Source organism: Vespa crabro, chromosome 11, assembly GCF_910589235.1.
Source record: "Vespa crabro chromosome 11, iyVesCrab1.2, whole genome shotgun sequence".
In the NCBI taxonomy this organism is placed as follows: domain Eukaryota; kingdom Metazoa; phylum Arthropoda; class Insecta; order Hymenoptera; family Vespidae; genus Vespa; species Vespa crabro.
The window spans coordinates 544,434-567,759 of record NC_060965.1 but is presented as its reverse complement, the minus strand read 5'-3'; the positions used below and the strand labels follow the sequence as shown (position 1 = coordinate 567,759).

General features: G+C 39.4%; 7 protein-coding genes across 7 annotated transcripts; 4 read left to right on the top strand and 3 right to left on the bottom strand.

The window, feature by feature from the left end:
* Positions 1–1,493: 1,493 nt before the first annotated feature.
* LOC124428157 (pupal cuticle protein C1B-like) lies at positions 1,494–2,928 on the bottom strand. The gene is made up of 2 exons (XM_046971908.1): positions 2,324–2,928; positions 1,494–2,044 (listed from the first exon to the last, which is right to left on the bottom strand). Exons 1-2 carry the CDS (start codon positions 2,333–2,335, stop codon positions 1,820–1,822), a joined length of 237 nt encoding a protein of 78 aa, XP_046827864.1. The 5' UTR covers positions 2,336–2,928; the 3' UTR covers positions 1,494–1,819.
* A 1,339-nt stretch (positions 2,929–4,267) lies between these two features.
* Positions 4,268–10,154, bottom strand: LOC124428158 (neuropeptide-like 3). The gene is made up of 3 exons (XM_046971910.1): positions 10,104–10,154; positions 4,752–4,958; positions 4,268–4,647 (listed from the first exon to the last, which is right to left on the bottom strand). The coding sequence occupies exons 2-3, from the start codon at positions 4,761–4,763 to the stop codon at positions 4,426–4,428; spliced, it is 234 nt and encodes a 77-aa protein (XP_046827866.1). The 5' UTR covers positions 4,764–4,958; positions 10,104–10,154; the 3' UTR covers positions 4,268–4,425.
* Positions 5,803–6,453, top strand: LOC124428156 (cuticle protein 38-like). The gene is made up of 2 exons (XM_046971907.1): positions 5,803–5,949; positions 6,039–6,453. The coding sequence occupies exons 1-2, from the start codon at positions 5,875–5,877 to the stop codon at positions 6,375–6,377; spliced, it is 414 nt and encodes a 137-aa protein (XP_046827863.1). The 5' UTR covers positions 5,803–5,874; the 3' UTR covers positions 6,378–6,453.
* On the top strand, positions 7,648–11,156 carry LOC124428142 (cuticle protein 19.8-like). Its single transcript, XM_046971879.1, has 4 exons — positions 7,648–7,666; positions 7,762–8,202; positions 10,188–10,364; positions 10,557–11,156. The coding sequence occupies exons 1-4, from the start codon at positions 7,649–7,651 to the stop codon at positions 10,815–10,817; spliced, it is 897 nt and encodes a 298-aa protein (XP_046827835.1). The 5' UTR covers position 7,648; the 3' UTR covers positions 10,818–11,156.
* Positions 11,157–13,679: 2,523 nt separating this feature from the next.
* Positions 13,680–15,636, top strand: LOC124427994 (tubulin beta-4B chain-like). Its single transcript, XM_046971503.1, has 5 exons — positions 13,680–13,736; positions 13,794–14,258; positions 14,425–14,729; positions 14,819–15,116; positions 15,213–15,636. The coding sequence occupies exons 1-5, from the start codon at positions 13,680–13,682 to the stop codon at positions 15,429–15,431; spliced, it is 1,344 nt and encodes a 447-aa protein (XP_046827459.1). The 3' UTR covers positions 15,432–15,636.
* A 1,388-nt stretch (positions 15,637–17,024) lies between these two features.
* Positions 17,025–20,496, top strand: LOC124428141 (pupal cuticle protein G1A-like). The gene is made up of 4 exons (XM_046971877.1): positions 17,025–17,173; positions 17,673–17,858; positions 17,989–18,255; positions 19,944–20,496. Exons 1-4 carry the CDS (start codon positions 17,162–17,164, stop codon positions 20,463–20,465), a joined length of 987 nt encoding a protein of 328 aa, XP_046827833.1. The 5' UTR covers positions 17,025–17,161; the 3' UTR covers positions 20,466–20,496.
* A 750-nt stretch (positions 20,497–21,246) lies between these two features.
* On the bottom strand, positions 21,247–21,803 carry LOC124428050 (cuticle protein 16.5-like). The gene has a single exon (XM_046971637.1). It carries the CDS (start codon positions 21,739–21,741, stop codon positions 21,445–21,447), a length of 297 nt encoding a protein of 98 aa, XP_046827593.1. The 5' UTR covers positions 21,742–21,803; the 3' UTR covers positions 21,247–21,444.
* Between the last annotated feature and the right edge of the window lie 1,523 nt (positions 21,804–23,326).

The following is a 23,326-nucleotide window of genomic DNA, read 5'->3' as shown; positions in this document are numbered from 1 at the left end:
ACAATAATGCCAATTAGAAGATAAAGTGGATAATAATAGAAATATATATCGTATGATTATTATTATTACAGAGAATATGTATATAATCGTGTATCTAATTATCTAAATACTTTCGTCATTTATTTGTGTGTTTCAACTTCTGACGTATTAGATAAATGCTTAACAAGGTCATTTGGAAGGAAGCAATATAATTATTTAATTAAAGTAATTTTAATAAAATTATCAGATAACTAAAGTGGTTAAGACATTCGATAAGTTCATTTTTTTAACGTTTACCTACTGTGATAATTTGAAATTCATTCGATATCGTTTAAAGTTTGAAATGACCTTCCTAAAGAAATCATTCCTTCGTCGTGTCTTCCTTGACGTGACCGTCTTCTTCAAGTTATTGGTCAACAACGGTCTGTAACTATCAAGGAGCCGACTTTCTAAACCTTTCAGAATGTGCCTTCCTTTGGTAATACGTGCACGTATTTTTTTAGCAGTAATACCTCTATAGATATATTCGATTGGCAGAGCTTGCCTTAAATATTTATTACTTTATCGGAGATAAATCATTATTTTTACTAAATATATAATATTAAGGGCCACTTCGTCGGCGTAGTAAAAGAAAGTCAGACAGAAAGAAAGAAAGAAAGAGAAAAAAAAGGAACAATTCATGCGAGAGAGCAGCAATTTACTTGAAGAAATTATAAATAACTCGCGGTCACAGGTGCGAACCTGCAGTTTCAGGGACGGCCAACGAACCCTGAGAACGAAATGAAGAATGTCTAGTACTTATAGTGCACACGTATATATCTATATATGCATATACATTATTACATTATTCTTTTATTAGTTTTTTTAATAAAGAACGACGAAATACCGATCGTTCGTACAACAAAATAACGATAGAACGTTTCTATAAAAATTTTTAATGAATCCCCGTCGAAAGAGAAGAAAATTTGTGATTGACGAGTGGATGAAATTACGATTGCAGATCTTGCTCCTTTGTGTTTCGTGGCCTTGGCAACGAGCGATACAACTTCAGTTATATACATTGCCGGTGTACCAGCGTTACCTTCCAGCAATGACTGCACTTGCGTTCACTGCACAAAGCGTCTGTGGTCTAAGCTACAAAACAAAAATAGTTCCATGATGAAAGCCAAGAAATCGGACGGCGCCCGATCACGTACGATTACGAATTTTCGAATTGGTCCCTCTTTCCCTCTCTCTCTCTCTCTCTCTCTCTCTCTCTCTCTCTCTCGGTCGGCTTACGTGACAGGAATCTGTCGTAAATTTTGATCGACTCGCATCGAGGAATTGTAGATTTATCGTAAATCTACTTACTTATTTACATACGCATTCTCTTTAGTCACGAACGAAGAAAGTAGTCAAGGCAATTGCGTGCATTGCCTGAATTATTTTTTTCAAATATCAAAAGGTGAAAATCGGTTCTTACTTTAACGAAAAAATCGGAAGAAAAGAAATGAAATGAAGAACAACTCGGTGTGTGCCTTTTTCAAGCGGATTTATTGATTTTTAGTTGCATGCTCACTGATGATTGGAATCGATGAGATCGATATAATAAAGGGAATGGAAAGAAGTGTGGGAAGGATTTTATCAGGACATATTGTTGACGGTTTATTGAACGTTCGGGCGATAATACGTGGAGGTAACGAAAGGTTAAGAAGGTGGCAAGGAAAGAGAGAGAGAGAGAGAGGGGGGGGAGGGTGGGAAGGGAGGAAAAAAGTAATAAGAAGACTAATTGATAAGGAAGAAAAAGAAATGGGAATCGATGAATCGTAGCCAGGGTCCTGTGATGAGTATCATCCTTTTTTTAGATGTAATATCCAGCTTTATAGGCGTAAGGTACGTAGCTGTACGGTGAAGCGTAGGTATTGTAAGCAAGCGGTGCTGAATATGCCGAATAAGCCACTGGCGTGCCGAGATTGGAAACGATCGGTGCACCAGCATAGGAGGTTACCAAGGGAGCACTCAAAATAGCACCGGGTGCCGGTGCAGGTGCAGCTGCGGCGAAAGCCAACAAGGCGGCAACGAGGAACTAAATCGAAACACATTGATTTTCAGATTATACCAAATTAAATATCATTATCAATTTCTATCGTATACGTCAAATTTTATAAATATCACTTTGATTTCGCGTAACTTTTTTTAATCTAATAAAAAATTCAATGTCACTTCAACGTTTATTTTTCATTTAGAAAATTAAAATATTCGTATTGGTCTTATATATGAAATAAATATCATAGAAATAATTCGTAAGAAATAATTCATAGAATAAATCTAATGGAATATAACTCGATAATATATTTGAACTCACCAACTTGAACATGTTGATTCTAGCGTACGAGCTGATTGGCGGTAGCAGAGTAATACCTGAAAATACGAGACGCGGCTCTCTTATATAGGAGGATTCTCGTGGAGATCCTCTTTACACCCGCTCCCCCTTGCCGTACGCATTGAATTTCTCTACTCGACGTCGTTCAGACATCGTACGGTGGAGGACGTCGCCCCTTCGTCTTCATCGTCGTCGTCATCGTCATCGTCATCGTCGTCGTCGTCGTCGTCGTCGTCGTCGTCGTCGTCGTCGTCGTCGTCGTCGTCGTCATCGTCGTCTTCGCCATCTTCGTCTTTGAGATACAAGAGAAAACGAAAGCAACAGTTTGTTTCTTCCTCATCTCCCTTTTTTTTTTCCACGCGACGGAACCAACCAATAGACGCGATGGACGTTTCTCGGCGCTTTGCAAGAAAGGCCTGACCATGCATCAGAGTAGCGAGTAGGGAGGTCGTAGCAATCCTCAAGGTTATTCCCGCTTCCAAGCCGGGCTCTGAGCTTCTCTCCTACTGTTCCAACTTGATTTCGCGACTATAAAAGAGAGTCCCCGATATTGGAAACGTTATTACTAGTTCATCGTGACCAGTCGAAATATCAATACTCCAAGAATGTTCAAGCTGGTAAGTATTTATTATAACTTTGTCATTTGAAATTGTAACAAAGGAAAAGAAATGAAATTCTCGTGGAAAATTTGTGATATTGGCTTTCAATGAGGAATTGTAAAAATTCATTAATTCATGTATCTAATCGATTTAAATTTGTAATTATAGATCATTTTCATCGCCCTTGCGGCCGTCGCAGCATCCGCTCCAGCACCAGCACCAGAACCATCACCAATTTTCGCTGGGCCGATCGCTTACTCTGCCCCAATCGTTGCCGCACCTGCAGCTGTCAGCTCGTCGTACTCCTATTCGGCTCCGTTAACATACAAAACGTTTGCAGCCCCTTTGACCTACGCCGCATCGTACGCACCTCTCGCCTACAAAGCAGCTTACACGCTTGTCTAATAATAATCTCGACCCTTTAAACTATCGATGACCTTTGATTCCTCTCGCCAGGGCCTTGAATCATCATCGTTTGAATTGCAATTCACTTTTCCTAGTGCGAAAAATCAACCGCATTATGATGAAAACCTAATCGAAAACGAACAATGTTATATATCTCGATAAGCAAATAAAAAATCTGCTAGCTCTCTAAAATCCTATTGTCGTCTAAATATTCTCCTCGTTATGCAAATCATTATGGAAATATTCATATATATACATATGAACTAATAAAAAATGCAAGTGCGTAGAACTCGTAAATTAATATATAAATGAGGAGCGAGAGTGAGAGAAGGCGATTATAATGTGACTAGTGCTTTCTCTCTCTCTCTCTTTCTTTCTCGTCTCATGAGAACCGAGCAGACTCGGCGAACTTGAACTTGAGAAAAAATATGCGGGTTTTGCCTTGAAGTTCTCTGACATCACACCGAGATCCGGTTGAAGCGAACGTTCGCTCGAAACAGGATCGACCGTATGCGGAAAATGGTACCGCATTATAGAGCTCTTGGCGATGACACGCCATCGAGATTATCTCGGCGTTGTTCAATTAATTAAATGAAAATCAAATTCCGGACGCAATGTCATTGCCATATTTGCGCGACAACACTTTTCCTTTCAAACTTGAAAAATCTAAAAATCAATCTAAAAAAAAAAAAAAAAAAAAAAATCGTTCGAGCCTTATCGTTATGTACATTTGTAGCAAATTTTTATAATATTTTTTAATACATTTTTTTTTCTTTTTTTTTTTTTTTTTTTAACTACTCCAGCACGTTTCTAGCGTGAATTTTGAAATATCTCGAATCGAGCCTCTATTCTATTTCCTTTCGGAAAATAGATAGATATTTAATTTAGGCAAGGAGTAAGAAATTAGACATTTCAAAGAGAATTTTCTTGGAAAATGATTTATTGAATGAAAGATAAAACGGATGACAAATGAACGGGCATTTTTCCGTGTGCGATATCACGTAGTTTCGTATGTATTATATGTGTGACTTCATAAGCAAAATGAAGCAAATCGCATTAAAGCAAGAGCAACATCAGACACTAAATAGATACGACGGCATGAGTAGGATAAACCACAGGCGCGGAAGCATAAGTGATAGGTCCCAATCCCAAATTGTTGTAATTTCTCGCGATGAATTGGCTGCTAGTGGCGGTCAACAATGGTGATGGCAAGGCTGCCAAGACCGGCGTTGACAAAAGTCCTGGTGCTGGTGCAGGTGCAGGTGCACCGAAAACGCCAACCAAAAGGGCGAAAAGAATACACTGATATAGAAAAAATAAAATAACGAGTTATAGAATGAAAAATTGAGATTAGAAAAATTCTTCTTCAACAAAAATGTTCCTTGGTAAATGTAACATTTACTAACCAGCTTGTACATCTTGAAGGAAGTTTTCTATCACGATTGAATTCGAAGTGAAGAGTGTGGATTCTGTATCTTTGATCGAACCGGAAAGCGCTTTTATACCCATCGCAAAGCACACCCCTCCAGAATGAATCTCTGACTCTTCCTCTTTTTACATGAACCTTGAGATACAGGATCTTGAATGCAGCTGGATACGCATCTCGTCTCCACCTGCAAATATTTACCCGACCGACCGATCAAGAAGATTTTCTTATGGTTTCTCTCTCTCTCTCCTTCTTTATTCTCTTCTGTCATTCTGTGTCTATTTATTTATCTATTTATTTTATCTCGCATCTATGAACGCTAACGAGAAAATTTTATGCAACGTCATTGAGTTGCGTCTTTTAAAATTCAGCTCATGGCGTTGAGACCTGGGCTAATCGTGCATAGAACTTGCTACATACTTCTCTATACGCGAGACGCGTAAAAGAAAGAGATAGAGGAAAAGAGAGAGAGAGAGAGAGAGAGAGAGAGAGAGAGAGAGAGAGAGCTGAGGGCGTTTTGTAGTCGTGCATGACCTTGCCATACATTGTCCCCAAGTACGATTCGCGGTCGGAGAGATTATACAACCATTTACTATGACATAGCTTTACGTAATTTCTATTGGCCGCTTTCGATCCTATTGCACGAACTTCAAAGTCGAAGAATCCCTACGTATATCGTCGATCAATCAATATAGGATCGATCGAAACAAGGCCATCGAATGTGATTGCAAGGATAATGCTCATTTGCAGAACTTACCTATCAATATTGTTTATCGAAATTAGAAAGAAATAAAAGTAGAAAGGAAATATCCAAATGGTATTCCACGTAGAAATAGTATCATTATTTATATTAGATTTATATAAATTTTGAAATATAGAATGATATGAAAAAACGAATAAAAAGGAAAAGTAGAAATTTGTAGTATGGCGAAAGGAACGTTTCCTTTCGAAGCTTATCGATCGAAAATCGGTCGGAAGAACCAGAGTTCGAAACAATACCACTTTGCATTCATCCTTTCAACGACGAGTGAGAGCGATTTCGAACGAATTATTTCGCAAGGCTCGAACGAGACGGGGCGCGGTTGGATGTCCCCTATAAATTCATGGTAGGACGATTCGTCGTCACTCGTTGTCCACTCGTCGAATCAACAAGCAAATTAAAAATGTTCAAGCTCGTTGTAAGTGAAAGCATCGCAATTGTCTCTTACGATTCTTTGATAATTCATTAATTTCTTTGATAGTATTTACACGAATGAATTTGTTTCAGAGCTTCCTCGCCGTCGTAGCAGTCGCGTGCGTAAATGCCGCGCCAGGCGGATTAATCGCAGCCCCAGCTGCGGTTGCGGCAGTTCCTGCACCGATTGTCACTGCTAGAAGCAGCCAGGTTATCGCGAGAAATTACAATACGTTCGCTGCCGCACCATTGGCCTATACCGCAGCTGCTGTCGCAGCCCCAGTAGCCGCACCGGTTGCTTACACCGCACCAGCGGCAGTAGCAGCACCATTTGCAGCCGCACCAGTGGCTTACACCGCACCATTCCCAGCGGCAGCACCCTTCACATATGCCGCACCCACTCTCCACGCCGCACCCCTCGTACTTAAATAAGAACGTCTACTTTCTTCCCTGGCTCGATTATGTCTACTGATCTTATGTTAGAAATATAAAAAAGTTTTTCATCCTACATAGACCATACTTTGTTTTTAATGTCACATCCCTTTCGCTTTATTATCTTCGATGTATTATAAAGACTGCTTTTTATAAATATCTCGATTGACATCGATGAAATATCTGTCATGTACGTTGTCAGAGTAATTATTGGATATAATCCTAACATTGCGTCTCTCTGATCTCGTTCCAGTATCATAAAATACCGATACCCGGAGATATTTCTCTCTCTCTCTCTCTCTCTCTCTTTCGTTGTTGCAAGTCATCGTCAATCCAATTGAAACGTGTTCGCAAAGATCCTACGAAATACGTGAAACAAACATCTCTGGATCCAGATGTGACAAGTTTTTAATTAATGCAAATGGTGAACAAAACGCGTCGTTCAAATGAGATGTGGAAATGACATTGGGAGGAAATGAGGTTTCGAAGAGACATTGAATGGTGCTAGAATACTTGCTCCTCTTTCTGTACAATTATAGTCGTCTAGTTAGTCAGAATCCTGTATTGTTTCATCATAAAACTATGTCCTTTGATAACATTTTAAAAATGATAAAGACGCTTCAAAGATATTTTATATCATGCATTAAATTCGTATTCCTTCCTTGATCAAATTTATAACGTTTCGATTAATCCAAACTTTTGTGATATAATAAGTATTGCGTAGAAACGTATGACGATAGCAACTCGACGCAGAGTACATAACTAATATCGATAAGTAGAATAAAATTGTTGTTTGAATTTAAATAGATCTTATGCAATTGTTCTGTTAACTTTCTTCTCATGTTGTTTATTATTATTTTATTCATTATATGAGGCAATCGAAACATCGAAAAAGAAAAAGTAAATAATAATGTAGACAAATGCAATGAATAAATGATGTCTATCAAAAATTTTCATGATAATTTATACAATTGTTTTGTCAGATTCTCATGAACCGTGACATTTCGTTCCGTCTAAAAGTAATAATTCTTCATCGATACGGATGAATTTATAGAAATCGTGGTGGCAGTAAAGTCACGGCTTATCGGTAAAGCTTTAACGTTCTAGGTCGTGAAGCTCGGTTCATCCTTTACGTAATCTATCGAGAGCTCATTGCGAGCTCGATCACGTAGGAGAAAGAAAGTGTATTGAATGGCCGTTGGGACTGGTATAAAAACGATACCAGTTCGGACATTGGCATTGTACGGTGCTTCTTCGAATCGAACAACAACATGAACTCTTTCGTTACGGTGAGTTCGATCAATGCAACATCGAAACGAACAAAAAAAGATAATCTCGTCTAATAAAATTCTATCATACTAACGTACTTGGGTGTTATTTTCAGGTAACAATCGCGGCTGTGCTCGCAGTGGCGCAGGTTGCCCTGGCAGGAGTGGTACCTGCGGCTCCACTTGTGGCCGCACCTGCGGCTCCACTTGTGGCCGCACCTGCGGCACCGGTAGTGGCCGCACCAGCACCTGCGGCTATTGGCTATGCCAAGGCCGTACCATACAATATTCCACCGTACGCGTCTAGAGTCGACATCACGTCAAGAAACATCGCTGCACCATTAGTTGCATCTGCACCGCTCGTAGCCGCGGCACCAGCAGCACCGGTCGTAGCCGCGGCACCAGCAGCACCGGTCGTAGCCGCGGCACCAGCAGCACCGATCGTAGCCGCGGCACCAGCTCCGATCATTGCCGCACCTGGTCTCCTCCAAGCTACTTATGCCGGAAGTTTGGCTGCTCCTTTCGCTCAATTCGCTGCTGCGGCTTATGGACCGACGGTTTTCGGCTAAACCATAAATGAAATTGGATTGATCTATGACGATTACATCTTTGACCGTCCATCTTTATTTTTTTTTCTTTTTTGTTAACGCTCGTTCACCAATAAACATTTCTTACCACTCTTAAAATCATTCTTCCTTCTATATACATTTGCGAAGAAAAATATTTCATACCATTCTCGTTGGGGCTCGTTGGTTCATTATATCGCAATTTTGATGTCTCTCTTTCCTCACGAATAGAAAACATGCTACGAATAAATCTCCCAGTCAGTCCCAACGTCTTCGTTAGCAAAGTGAGAAAGCAAATTATTACCCGATATAATTAATCCTCAAGGCAACTTACGTTTTTCCAACCTTAAGCTCTTTCCAACGAGAGTTCCCTTATGAAATTATACAGGTCCGAAGAAATATGTACGTACATACATCCTGCCGCATGAAGGAATTACTCGTGATATTCTTGATTTTCCCTTTTGCGGGAAACAGGCTTCTACGTAAATAACGTATTTTTTATTTGTGCACGCGTTTGTAACTACTTCTCTTTCTATCTCGGTGCATCCTGAAAGGGGCCCGACGAAGAAAAGGAAGAACGTGAGTCCTGTAAAAGAAATCCGGGCAACGATCGACAACTCGATCTGGTTCAACCTTGCAGCAGAAACCTTGAAGATTATATCCTGCTTTTGAAATACGACGACGACGAGTAAGAAAGACGGGAAGTCGCTGAGAAAGTCTCGCTATTTGCGTGAAATTATTACAGAACGAAGAACAAATTAAGAAATCAATTATAACAAAATGATTGTTAGAGTGTAAAATTTATGAATTATATATTACAGAATAATCGTTAAATTATAAGATTTAACAATTCAATAGTAAATAATACAATCTAATCGGAGAGAGAGAGAGAGAGAGAGAGAGAGAGAGAGAGAGAGAGAGATATGTATAGTCCGTAATATAAGGATCTTTTGTATTCTATAATAAATAATCTCATTAACAAATATCTCGTCTTTACAAAATCGAGTCAATTAGGATGGTAATTAAGTTAAAAGAAAGATATGAAGGAAGTCGAATGAAAAAGGAACCGACTAATAAAAGATTTTGATTTATGTTGTATTAAAGACATTAGTTAGTAATATCGCGTTCGACGGTATCCCGACGTGACGAAAAAAAAAAAAAAAAAAAAGAAAAGAAAGAAAGAAAAAAAAGAGAAGAGAAAACGAAGGGCTAAGGCGCCACTCGTCGTTGAAAAAAGGTTAAAAAAAAAATTGAGAAAGAAAATTCATAAAATATATAAAGGTCTTATACATCGTCAATGATTCGTTTCGTTGATAAGAAAATTCAAGACACGTTCCGAGGTGGACGATAGCCGCTTCACCCACCGATGTCTCAATAGGGAGAAGAAATTGTACGAAAGGCTTGTTAAAGTATTTAGGACGATCTCTAAGCGAGTGATAGTTGCAACAGATGATTAAAATTACCTCGTTAAAACATAGACGTGTAATCATCTAATATACGTAATCGTAGTATCGATGATTCGTAGGATATACATTTTCTTTTTTTTCTTTTATTAGGTTTTTCTTTTTTTTGAAGTAATACATTAAGATATTGTTAATTATTCGAAACAAATGTAATTTCGTAATATTCTTTGCCAATTAAAAAGATTGCAAGCACATAGACGATCGTGGAAGGATCGAACATATTTTAAAAGAAAATACGATCGATAAGATCCGAAGAAGAAATCTTTCTCTTTTCAATGTCAATCTGTCGGAAGTTGGCCGATGAGGTACGCTCGCAAATCACCTACCGGGGCACACCTACGATACGAAACTAAGCGAAACGTGATCTTTGTTTTTCGCCTCACGTCTCGTTTCACGATCGAATTTCGTTAAATCGTTCGATGGACTTACCAAAAAAAGAAGTTCCTTGAGACGAAGGCGCGGGTAACCGATGGAAGTGGGTAGCATCGAACGGGCGTGGCCAAACGTACGCAGAGGTCATCTAGTATGCAAGACCGTGATCCTCGGTATTGTGAGATAGGAGACCATGGGGTGGGAGTTTCTTTGTTGGAAAGCGAAACCAGCTATAAAAGACAACGGAGCTCATCGGTTGCCATCGCAGTTTTGGCAGTCCAAGCGAAATCTCCAAGCAAAATGATGACCAAGATCTTTGTAAGTCTTTTTATCGATATAATAATCGATTAGGATTTTCAATCGATTTCTTCGATGGTTTACAAAATTCATTCATCGCTAGAAAAAGTCGTTGATTGAAATGTTATTTTTTCTATTTTCTCGAAATTGTTATTTCAAAAAAGATTTAGATTTATTCGCTCAGAATCTGATTCATTCGATCCTTCCTTTCAGATTCTCATCGGCGCCCTCGTGGCTGTTTGCTCCGCCGGTATTGTACCAGCCGTACCAGCGGCAGTTCCAGCGGCGCTCACGGTTGGTACTTACGCATCGAGTTACAACGCTCACGCCATCAATCATGCTCTTGCTGCACCTTACATCGCTGCACCCGCGGCTGTAGCCGCTGCTCCTGCAGTAGCAGCTGCACCCTTTGCCTATTCAGCTCTACCAGCTACCTACGCTTATTCCGCACCCCTAATAGCTGGAAGACGTTAAAATCTCTCATTAGGCAAATTCAACGTTTAAGATGATATCCAACGAAATTAATTCACCTATAGCACCAAATTGAGAGAATCAAAAGTTTTGGGTATAAAAGACAACCAGATTCTACCGAATTTTTTCATCGAAATTTTTTTACAATCGGATCATCACCGTGCATCGTCCGTAGATAAGTAGAGATCCTAACTGCGACGATGCAATCGGATAAAACCGGTTCTGATCTCGACTACACCACGGTGCGAACGATGCCTTGGTCTCAACGCTCTACACTACATCTCGCTTTCTCATATCGCTCCTACTCGATCGATCAATAAATCATTCTTTCGATAATCCAAATCTCTATAAATATTTTTTAATCCTTCGATGCTGTCCTAAAACACATCTACTTGACCCTTATTATAAGAAAGAAAGAAAGAAAATGATATTTTTCAAGGAAACATCGATTAAATGGGAATCCTTCCGTTGTTCGACCAAGACGGTAATTAAAAAGGGAATTTTTCTTAGAACGCGTTTAAGAAAATTGACCAACAATTTTACAATCTAATCATCCGTATGGTGTAAGTATGAGAATCTTTGAAACATTAGATATACATAAAAGACCTTTCTAACGTACTTGACGTTTAACATTTTCTTTCAAAATCCAATTTCCAAATCCGGCAAACTATATGTATATATATCTACATAAACGTAGCTACAGATCGGCTTTTACATAAAATGTCATAATAGCGACGTTCAAAAAGTCTTGCTCAATTTTTACTTATGTAGATACGACTCTTTTATTATTACCACTATTCGCAAAAGAACTCGTTGTGCGTACATACGTTTTCTAACTATTAACGCGAGTACGAGAAAAGATAACAGGTACCAAACGACACGCCTATAAGACACTGTTCAGGGAACCACTTCTCACGTATGCAAGTCATGCGAGACAGTTTTCGCATCGAGTATCACGACAGTGAACAACTCAACGTCGTTAACCTCCTTTCATATAGAAAAAGTCGACGGTATAACAAAAGACTCGTCGCTCTATTCGCAAAAGAGTTTCGATATTATTTTTGTAACCAAATTTTTGAATAATAATAATAATATCTTACTGTTTTCACTACGTGATTATGCAATTGGCGATGATTAAAAATCAACAAAAGTCTGCTGATATTTAATAGGATATTTCCGCTCGTAGGAGTTACACTAACTATCATTGATAATATTTCAAGAGAAATGAAATATAAATAGAAAATCTGGTTTAAAAGTCCTTATTCAAAGCAAATTAGACTCTCTATTGGCAGGAGATGTCGTAACCGGTAATAATCTATAATAATATATATATATATATTATTGATATATTGATATATGTATATATATATATATATATTTGTAAGGTATCATCGATATCGACAAGGTGTGCCTAGCCGCAATTATGTAATTTGAACAGCAATCAAGAATGTATGAGTCACAAACGCTGCAATACGGAATGTATCATTGATTTAATGCAGATAACGATTACGGTACTCTGAATCGAATCGGCCTCTGATTTATACCGACGAAAATGCATGTGCTTCGATAAAAGTGAAAGGGTCTTTCACACGATATCGAAGCCCTCCCACGAAGCGGAAGTTGTAAAAGAGATCAACATAGAGTATGAAACATAGAAAATAATTATGAATTGTAATATATATATATATATATACATATATATATTAATTCCAGCGATTATTTATTTGAAGAAATGATTAATTCACATTAGAAGGATCCAAAAAGTTAGCTCATTTACGTAACGACATAGCGATTTATCTAAGAAACGTATTGTCATCATAATCGATATCAGAATGATATTGATAAACTTAATAAAAGGACATCTGAGATAAATTAACTTTTGATTTCATTATTTATTTGAAGGGTTAGAAAAAAAAAAATTAGCTCATTTTATATAACGACATAATAATTTATCCAAGAATCGAATCATCGACACGTCTATTAGACGAACATAATGAAAGAGCGATCGATCTGATTGACGTCAAGGTCTCAAAAATTTATTCTCGAAAGAAACGAGCAGAACTTATCGTAGAGACGTATCTTATTGGTGAACGAGATGAAAAACTATAAACTAATCGTTACACGTCATCGTTGCTCTATGTTAACAGCTCGTACAACATATGTATTAACATTTCACTCTCGCTTCAAAGTCCTCCCTTTCAGAGAGGAGTTACCTTCTTTCAAAGACGAACGAGATAAAAAAAGGAAAAAAGAACAGAAAAGAAAAAAACGAAGGAAAGATTTCAAAGAGTTGCAAGAAGCAAGACTGCGTCCTTCTGTCTCCGTTCTGTTCTCTCGTTCGCATAGTATGTATTTACTTATTTAGTACGTTCATACGAGCGTTTATCGTCTACCAAATTGCTTACGATCGAAGCTCCTTTGACGCGGCCATTAAATAAGATTTATATGAAAAGCGAAAGGTAGTAAAAAAAAAAGGAAAAAAGTGAGATCTTTTTTCGCCGTTCTTTTTTCCCACTTTTTTTCAATGTCTCTCTCTCTCTCTCTCTCTCTCTCTCCTCGTCGCAAAGTAACGAATACATACGAGTGACGTATTTTAATTACGATCGGTGCGTAGCCGAACGATCTACTTTCTCATCCCATGGCCTTCTTTGCAACGCCTCGTCCCATCGACTCAAGCAACGAATCCAAGGCGACGAAAACAAACGAATACTCGTTGACGCCCATCATCAACTTTGGCGATATTTTTTTAGCATTTCTCTTTAGCGATAAGATTTCTTCTCCAGCTAAGACGTAGGGCATCTTTTCGTTTCGTGATTTCGTACGTCGATTGATTAACAGGGACTAGATTATCGTGATTGTACAAAAATGCGTGAAATAGCTCACCTTCAGGCTGGCCAGTGTGGCAATCAAATCGGTGCTAAGGTAAATTACAAATCTTAGCTTAAATTGATGCGTTAATTATATCCAATTGCGTGACAGTTTTGGGAGGTAATATCCGACGAACATGGAATCGATCCTACGGGAACTTATCACGGTGACTCGGATCTCCAATTGGAACGTATAAACGTTTATTACAACGAAGCGACCGGAGGAAAATATGTTCCAAGGGCCATACTGGTCGATCTGGAACCTGGTACAATGGATGCGGTACGATCGGGACCATTCGGTCAAATATTTCGACCGGACAATTTTGTCTTTGGACAAAGTGGTGCTGGTAACAATTGGGCAAAAGGACATTACACGGAAGGCGCAGAACTGGTTGATTCCGTCCTCGATGTCGTCCGCAAGGAAGCTGAAAGTTGCGATTGTCTTCAGGGTTTCCAATTGACCCACTCGCTCGGTGGTGGTACCGGTGCTGGAATGGGCACCTTACTCATTTCCAAAATTCGAGAAGAATATCCGGATAGGATCATGATGACTTTTAGCGTTGTACCATCTCCAAAGGTATAAGATTATTTTCTATAAGGTATTTTATATAATCGTATCGAATGTAGTCGTTTTCAATACCTTTGAAATATGTGAAAGCGTACACGTATAAAGCGTGAACGAACGTATGATCGAACGTAGTCGATCCTATCGTCCCCAATGCTCTCTTTCTATTTCTTTTCAGGTGTCCGACACAGTCGTCGAACCATACAATTGCACCCTTTCGGTACATCAACTTGTTGAGAACACGGACGAGTCCTATTGTATAGATAACGAAGCGCTCTACGATATTTGCTTCAGGACCCTTAAATTAAGTACACCTACTTACGGAGATTTGAATCATTTGGTCAGCGCAACTTTGAGCGGTGTAACGACCTGCCTAAGGTTTCCTGGCCAATTAAATGCAGATTTAAGAAAACTAGCCGTCAATATGGTACCTTTCCCACGATTACATTTCTTCATTCCTGGTTTCGCGCCTTTAACTTCTAGGTAAATCGCAATATGCTGAATATTCGTTTAATAAAAATATAATATAAAAATCGTGACTCCCGATAATAAGCCTAACGATTACATTGCAGAGGATCTCAACAGTACAGAGCATTAACTGTCCCGGAATTAACACAACAGATGTTCGATGCAAAAAACATGATGGCTGCTTGTGACCCTCGACACGGACGTTATCTCACCGTTGCCGCTGTATTCCGTGGAAGAATGTCGATGAAAGAGGTGGACGAACAGATGTTGAACATTCAAAATAAAAACAGTAGCTATTTCGTCGAGTGGATACCAAGCAACGTTAAAACAGCTGTCTGTGATATACCACCACGAGGTCTTAAAATGTCAGCGACTTTTATCGGAAATTCTACGGCCATACAGGTTATCGCGTTAGCCGATAGATCCTTTTCGTTCATATATAATTTTATCGATCGATCAATGAGATTTCACCTGTCCGATCTTTTTTACCTACCTTAGGAACTTTTCAAAAGAGTTTCTGAACAATTCACGGCCATGTTCAGGCGCAAAGCTTTTCTCCATTGGTACACAGGCGAAGGAATGGACGAGATGGAGTTTACAGAAGCCGAAAGTAACATGAACGACTTGGTGTCGGAGTATCAACAATATCAAGAGGCAACGGCCGAAGAAGAAGGCGAATTCGACGAAGAGGAGGAGGGCGAAGGCGCTGACAATTGATTCTTGTTTTTCGTTTTCCTCTCCACCCCACGCCCGCCCTTAGATCCTCATGCTTCTCCTCCTCCTTCCCTCGATCTCGATCGTATCTCAATTATCGGTCGTTTTTAGCCACATGTATAATACTTGAAACGAGTACAGTGTGTCTGTCGTTTATCAAAAGTTCTATTAAAGAATGCAATGAAAAAAAACTGTATAGAATAAATAACTTCGCAATAATATATATATATATATTTTTTTTTATTCGTGCGTAATCGACTCTCTTTTCGCCGAAGGATAAAAGAGAGAAAAAAGAAAAGGAAGGAGAAAAGACTTTTATCCTGTTCAACGCGTCCTCGATAGGCTTCGCTTCGCTCAGGACGAGATAAAGTAATAATAATATGCACGGATGGAATTTCTAAGAAGACTTGATCGCCGATACGTACGTTCATTGTTATTATTCAAGATCGTACAAATCGTAAATTTTAATAAGTGGGTGTGGTCGCTTTACGCCATTAGTTACCGAGAAAAAGGTACTTCAATACCCTGTCCTTACTGTGGAAAAAAATCACATATTAGCCCCTGATTTCGTTCAGAATACGGTTGACAATCGCGTACGATAAGATCATCACACATAATTACCTAAGAATTACAAAATTATCTACATTGGTCTTATGGAAAAGGTAAAAAGAAGAAAAAAGAAAATCGTGAAAATAATAAAATAAAAAGAAAAGAAAATCACAAATAATATTCCCTTTCGTCACTGAGTAGGGGGAAAAAAGAGAGAGAAAAAAAAAAAGGTAGGAAAAAAGAGGAAAAAATATCCAACACAGCCTTCGGCATGAGGGCACGAAAATTTCTCACTGATCGAAGATCCTGCTACATTTAGCAAAGATCAAGAACGTATTCGCGTTCGATCGAGGATCGATCTCGACTCGAGGCAATCCAGACGCACGATTATTCTACATCCGATCGGTCGAGGTCTCTCTCTCTCTCTCTGTCTCTCTCTCTCTCTCTCTCTCACACTCGTTCGCTCGATAGAGTCCTCTTCACGCTCGAGGGAGCATAGACAAGATCATAGACGCGTAGATAATTACTGAAAGCATGGCAAAGAAGTGGGGAGACGTCATAGAGGGACGATGTATTTTCTTTGAGAACGCGCTCATATACACAGGACAAATATATATGTACTTACGGTGAAACGTACACAGACACATTTTCTACCTCTTTCTACGTTTTCGAGCCGTAACATCGAGCTGTCAAGGTAACCACATAAGAAGTTCTTCTCACGAGGGGAGTCAGGTTATTCGAGTGTTACACCGGTAGTCCGCATCGTTATAATGATTTCGTCCTTCGTCCCAACCACCTCCACATACCGTGGGTCATCGAGAAATCCACGGATCGTAAAGACCTCGTCGAATCTAGGTGAACGTGTACCAGTAACGACAAAACGTATACTTCGTCTATCCGGTGAGCTACCCCGCCCAACACACTTTAGATCCCTCGCAATATATACTATATCTACGAATTCGTAACTTGCCTTGCCGCTCGCCGTACAGGGAAAAGCTTTTTTTTTTCCCATATTTCCACCGTTCTACGTGTTTGACGCCTAGACGAGAAACGATAGAAAAGGATGCAGAAAGAAAGAGAAAGAGAGAGAGAGAACGCTTTGCTGGGGGTATATAAGTGATACACTAGGTACGCTCTTTAGTCGGTCTACGGTACCTACTGACAACATTCAACAATCAGACAACATGTTCAAGTTGGTGAGTTGGTTTACTACGATCGTGGAAATAGGAATTAAATATTTATCTCGATAATCTCTTTTTCAAATCTATCTCGATAATATTTTTTATATAAAATATATATGTACTTTCCCACCGATGCATTTTATATGGTAATCAGTAGGGGAAATTACGAAGCGAGTGTCGCGCATGTATATACGTGTATATTTTTCTTGACTTTCGAGAAAGTAAGTAACGCATATAAAAACGTGACCGTTATCGCATACAATGATAAAGCCATCCAATTGCTCGTATGCAATGTGTATTTAAAATAGCTCGGAGAATAACGTGAGTAATTCGTAACATTTAAATTGAACTTTAAACATTGTAGCTCGCGGCACGACGATAATCCTTGAGTAAGTAAAAAATCTTCAATCGCGACGTGACGTAGAATAAAGCGAAAACTTTTTAAATCCAATCTTTTAGATTTTTTTGTCGTTAAAAGGAAAACAAAAATGCATCCGCGCACATCTATTTTCAGCTCATTATCTTCGCACTCGTGGCTTACGCCTCCGCCGGATTGTATTCGGGATACGGTGGATACGGTTATGGTGGATACGGTTATGGAGGATACGGTTTGGGTCATGGAATTGCAGTTGCACCAGCTTACTCGTCTGGCCTCGCTTATCATGCCCCCGTCGCGACAAGCTATGCAAACACGTACAAGGTAAAAAAGAGAGAATCTACGTTAAAAAAACAAAACAAAAGAAAAAACAAAGTAGTTCGATTTGAGGCAAGAAACGATAGTATCTCGAAGAGTAAGAAGATATATATTCTGTTCATTTTATTTTTCTCAGGTCGCGTTGGCTCCTACGGTGACCAAAGTCGCGGTTGCGGCACCTGCGGTGACCAAAGTCGCTTATGCGGCACCGGCGATCGCGAAAGTAGCTTATGCCGCACCCGCTATAACTTATGCAGCTCCAGCCGTGGCTCCAGCCATCAGCTATAGCCACGGATATAGTATCCCACCTTCGGTCACCACTTATGGCCATTCGCTTGGTTATGGTCTGGGATACGGATACGGGCTCGGACACGGATACGGATACGGCCATGGTAGTTACTATCATTGATACCGGAACTCAAACGCATCGACGATCCATCCTAATCGATAGTTTCCGTTAATAGAAAGATATATATATATACATATATATATATATATATATAATGATTGTACATAATATCTACACGCGACGACTGAATCAATCCATCCACCGTCACGTACTGCTACGATTATCACCAATCTCTCTTCCCCCCCACCCCAAAAAAAAAAGAAAAAGAAAAATATATCATGCATGTAATTAATTTCCCTTGAATTATTGACAACGTGTTATTTTCTCTATTTGATTTTTTACCTGAAACGTATACGAGCGGCGTATATCGGCGAGAGAAGAAAAAAAAAGTCGAACGAGCCTCCGTCGATGTTTCGAACATCACTGAGATTCACGGTGGTGTTTTATAGGCTTATCTTAGAACCGGTGTACGGTCTACCTGTCAAAAAGTTAAAAGCTGCGATACGAGTTTAAAAAAAAGGAATAAGAGGAGAAAAATGAAATAGACGACGAGAAGTGAAATTCGAAAGTGGGTCAAGGATGAGGGAGGTTCCTTCGGTGGCATTATACGCGCCATGATCGATCTTTTTCTTTCATTTACGGTGAAATGCCATCAACGTCTCAAAATCATCCAATGATCCATTATGATCAAATTTTTATTCTTATCAACAGACATATTTACTCGTATATCGATTTCATTTCGTTCACGGACGAGTTCTTCGTTAAAGAATCATTCTAATATCGCATTAATTATTATTCGACTAAACCGTTCTTTAATAATTCGATCGAGCTTTGAATATTGGGTAGCTTTAAAATCAAAAAGTCGATTCTTTCGACATAACAGAATTATTATTCTCTCGTCGATTGCACAACAAAGCGAGTCTCGTACGTGCGGGTAAATGGGACGAAGCAAATAATAGCGTGTATTCGACCGAAAGCAAGAACTCGAAAAGATTGATAGTTGACATCCGATCGAGATAAATCAATTTACCCTCAATCTACTCGAATGTTCCACCGACGCGAAGAAATTCTATCGCGACCGTCGACGTTCGTTAACCTTTTCGATTATCGACAGATATTCAAGCATTATGAAATGCAACTTGTTTACGAACAGGACTTTGATACTTCGTTATCGTACTTGAAGGATCATTGCGCAAGAAAAATATACGAAAATACATGAAAATTCTTAATACGATAGATGACCTAGTAGTATAATGTTAGATTATGCATGTACTTGCGTATCGCAAGTGAAATCAATTATATAACTTGCACGACACACATACATTGGTCTAATTAATACTCGTTAATTTTAATTGTTTTTGTTGTTGAAAAGTTATCCGAATCAATCCCTTTTCTCGTGTCGTGACATCGATGTAAGAGAAAATTTCGAGAATCCAAAAGGAGGCTAAAAATCTCGAGTGAATTCGAAAATTCGCATTACTTATTTATTCTCCACAATGCGTATACTTTATTGGAGCAGGGTCATCGTTTGTCCGGGCTCCACCCAGATCGCCTTATTGGAAGAATCGAAGGGCAAGATAATATCCTGCATAGGTACAGACGGTGATCAAGGTTCCTGTAAATAAAGATCGTTCTTGTCCCGACCGGAATCGAGTGAACGTACGCCGATGAGAAGGACGCCGTTGTAACACCTTGCGCGACGCCGCCAATGTCAGATTTCATTGGTACGAGGCATATAAAAGGTGGGCCAGTTCTACCAACGAGCATCATTCGATAAGCAGCAACGTTTCGAAGTTTCGAAGACAACGAGTAGTCAAGAAAAACTTACGAAGATGTTCAAGCTGGTATCATTCGTCGCACTCTTGGCTTGCGTTTCCGCGGCACCAGGAGGATTGATAACACCGGTCGCTGCGCCGGTCGTGGCAGCTGCACCAGCAGTTGCAGTGGCTCACACCATCCCGGTTGCTACCAGCTACGCTAACACTTACAGAGCACCGGTCATCAAAGCTGCACCGCTCGTAGCAGCCGCACCGGCCCTCGTAGCTGCACCAGCCCTCGTCAAAACCGCACCGGTCGTAGCGGCTGCTCCTGCCATCGTCAAAACTGCACCCTTCGTAGCTGCGGCTCCGGTCGTCCATGCTGCAACTCCGGTCGTCCATGCTGCAACTCCGGTCGTCCACGCTGCTGCACCCCTCGTACACGCTGCTCCAGTTGTCGCTGCCCCTGCTCTCATCAAGGCTGCACCCCTTGCTGTCATCCATTAAAAAGACCATGCTCTAGATTAATATTTATTTCGCCATGACCAGATTATTCTTTTTGATAAATAAAGCAACAATTTTATCTTGATATCTTATTTTCAAATTATTCCAACGAATCGTACCTTGTCCCATTTGAAATTATCATCACCAAATTATCTTGCTAGATATCTTATTTGCAAATTATTTCAACGAATAGTACCTTGTCCCATTTGAAATTATCATCACCAAATTATCTTGCTAGATATCTTATTTTCTAATTGTTTTAACAAACTTTACTAGAATTTCATACTAAAGATTTTTTTATAATCTTTCAATTGTTACGATCATGGCACAGAACGAAGTTCCAAATTTATCTTATACATTTATTTTCCATATATGATATATACATACATACATACATATATATATATATATATATATGTGCTCTACTTTTGAGAAAACAGAGAGAAGTAAAGAATATTAAATAGGTTCAATATCTTACATTTCGTTATTTTTGAAAAAGATTTTCTGCAGGATTTATTTTATACATATGTATCCGACTCGTGAGGATAACGCTTGATAATATGTACATATATTAATTACTTTATTAATTAGTACACGTAACTCATCGTAGACATGATCAAAAGACATGATCTTTTCAATAATCAAAGTATAGAAAAGATAAATTTGGAAGAGAACTGATATTATATTCGTTTCCAAGAATATGAACCAATAACGAAGGTTGAAAAAGAAACAGAAGAGAAAGGTATCGAAAGACAAGAAAAAGAAGGAAAAGAAAAAACATAGATTTCAATTGAAATGCATTAATAACATTTATTAGATATTTATCATAATCGTAAGGTTTTCCTAACAACGTATATAACATTAAGATTCATGATGAAATCAAAAAGAAAAAGACAGATCGGTCGGTCGCAGTCGTGGTTCTCTTTGAATTGTCGTTCCAATTCGATCGATCGTTCATCGATAACCACGGTATCCTCGTGATTTAGTGAACGAAACTGACAGCTGGTGCGGCGTAAGCGATCTGAGAAGTGTGTGCGGTATATGCAACCGGGGATGCATGTGCGGCATAGGCAACTGGGGCTGCATGAGCGGTGTAGGCAAGAGCCGGTGCATGTGCGGTGTAGGCGAGGCTCGCTGGATGAGTCGAGTAAGCCACGGCTGGTGCAGCAGCGACGAGAGGTGCAGCGGCTACAACAGGTGCACCAAGGTGTCCTGGCGCAGGGGCAGGTGCAGCTGTAGCGCAGGCTACGAGTACGGCCAATACAACGAGCTTGTACATGGTTGAATTTCTTCGGTGTCCTCACTCGTTTCTATTTGCAACGACTTATGACGATACTGTCAATCGACTGACTGATGCCATTCCCAAAAGACATAGCCTTTTTTATAGCTCCTCCACGCCCCTAGAATCGATGTAAAGAAAGTAAAAAAACTGGTTCCTCGATGAACGCTCTTGGCACCGACTACCGGGCCAAGGACTTCCGGATTACAATTTCGTCGATTAGGAGATTAAGATCGCAAGAAGAAAGGCCCGGAGAAACCGAATCGTATATGCCGTTCGTTGCGAAAATATGTATTGTCAAAATCAGGGAGAAGGGGCTTGGCGTACGCGAGACCGACCGTCTCTTCGACCGTGACCGCTCCTTCTTCTTTTTCTTCTTCTTCTTCTTCTTCTTCTTCACGTTTCATGATTCGTCTTCTTCTACTCTCTCCTCTCCGACTTTAATATTTATCTTTTTCTCTTGCGATACTCGACTACTCGAAAGTAGTAACCGCACGCGTTCTCCTTTTCCTCGAGATATCTATTTAACATCTTAAAAGCCGCGTGAATACTTCAAGTTCGTGGGAAATTATGTAATTGCGAACGAATTAATGTTTTTATTTATTTTCGTGGTCATGCCATTTAACAAGATAATTATGAGACGCCGAGAGAAGTGGGAGGTGGTCAGAAAGAGGGAGATTAGGGAGAGAGGGAGAAATCTTTCGTATCCGAAAAAATAACGAACAAGTTTGCTCCATCTCACGTACATACGTTACGTACGTGAAATTAAGTAAGTCGAGCATCTACTTTCGCGGATTGTGTCACGACAACGTCTCTTGTAATAGCCCCTCCCTTGCTCTCCTAGAAACGACAATGTCCTCGTAAGTAGGCGTTCAAGTAGTTTCGCGCCAAGTTGCTCAATATCGTATTGTACACAACTCATCGGGATAAGCGCATAATAGCTACAATGTTTCGCCGTCTGTGCTTGTTACCAAAATAAACGTACGATTACGATAGAAATCGTGCCAATTAATTAATATCCCAATCACCATTGTCTTGTGTCCATTTGCATATGGCCAACGATTATATATTATATATCTCTTTATACCTTCTTCTATTATGCAAATTCTCGAATTACCATAATTACACAACCCTGACCATTCCAGATGATCGTTCTACGTGAATAATATACGATTGTCAAATATCACCTAAATAGTAAAGTAAATTGTTAAATTAGTCTTTAGTTTGCGTCCATTAATATTGAAATAGAAATGATTCATTATATTACTATTAGATAATCTCTCTAATAATAATTTAAGCATTTAATATGCGAAGGCCCGTCAAGCGACAGCTTATCGTAATTCGCTCGAGGTATTTCCGAACCATCGGTTTTACGTTCCATGGGACTAGGAAGTAAGAACGTGTCTTTAACGTTCGTTAAACTTGCCTAGGCTAAGATACGCATGAGGCAAACGATAACGATCCCGGATTCTCTCGAAGATCGTAAGGGCCCTTGTTGTTGATCCTTGGCAATGTTTCTCGAACGTGGTAAGTGGAAAGAAAAAAATATTGAAAGACTATTGAAAGACCCTGAAGGAGACCGAAA

Bases quoted from the DNA above. Each gene is read 5' to 3' on its own strand.
- LOC124428156 (XM_046971907.1), top strand. From the start codon at position 5,875: ATGGTAGGACGATTCGTCGTCACTCGTTGTCCACTCGTCGAATCAACA. The intron at 5,950-6,038 runs GTAAGTGAAAGC...AATTTGTTTCAG, and splicing joins TAAAAATGTTCAAGCTCGTT to AGCTTCCTCGCCGTCGTAGC.
- LOC124428142 (XM_046971879.1), top strand. The intron at 8,203-10,187 runs GTTTTCGGCTAA...AAACGTACGCAG, and splicing joins CTGCGGCTTATGGACCGACG to AGGTCATCTAGTATGCAAGA. The intron at 10,365-10,556 runs GTAAGTCTTTTT...CCTTCCTTTCAG, and splicing joins AAATGATGACCAAGATCTTT to ATTCTCATCGGCGCCCTCGT.
- LOC124427994 (XM_046971503.1), top strand. From the start codon at position 13,680: ATGCGTGAAATAGCTCACCTTCAGGCTGGCCAGTGTGGCAATCAAATC. The intron at 13,737-13,793 runs GTAAATTACAAA...ATTGCGTGACAG, and splicing joins GCAATCAAATCGGTGCTAAG to TTTTGGGAGGTAATATCCGA. The intron at 14,259-14,424 runs GTATAAGATTAT...ATTTCTTTTCAG, and splicing joins GCGTTGTACCATCTCCAAAG to GTGTCCGACACAGTCGTCGA.
- LOC124428141 (XM_046971877.1), top strand. The intron at 17,859-17,988 runs GTAAAAAAGAGA...TATTTTTCTCAG, and splicing joins GCTATGCAAACACGTACAAG to GTCGCGTTGGCTCCTACGGT. The intron at 18,256-19,943 runs CATTGATACCGG...GGCATATAAAAG, and splicing joins ACGGCCATGGTAGTTACTAT to GTGGGCCAGTTCTACCAACG.
- LOC124428050 (XM_046971637.1), bottom strand. From the start codon at position 21,741: ATGTACAAGCTCGTTGTATTGGCCGTACTCGTAGCCTGCGCTACAGCT.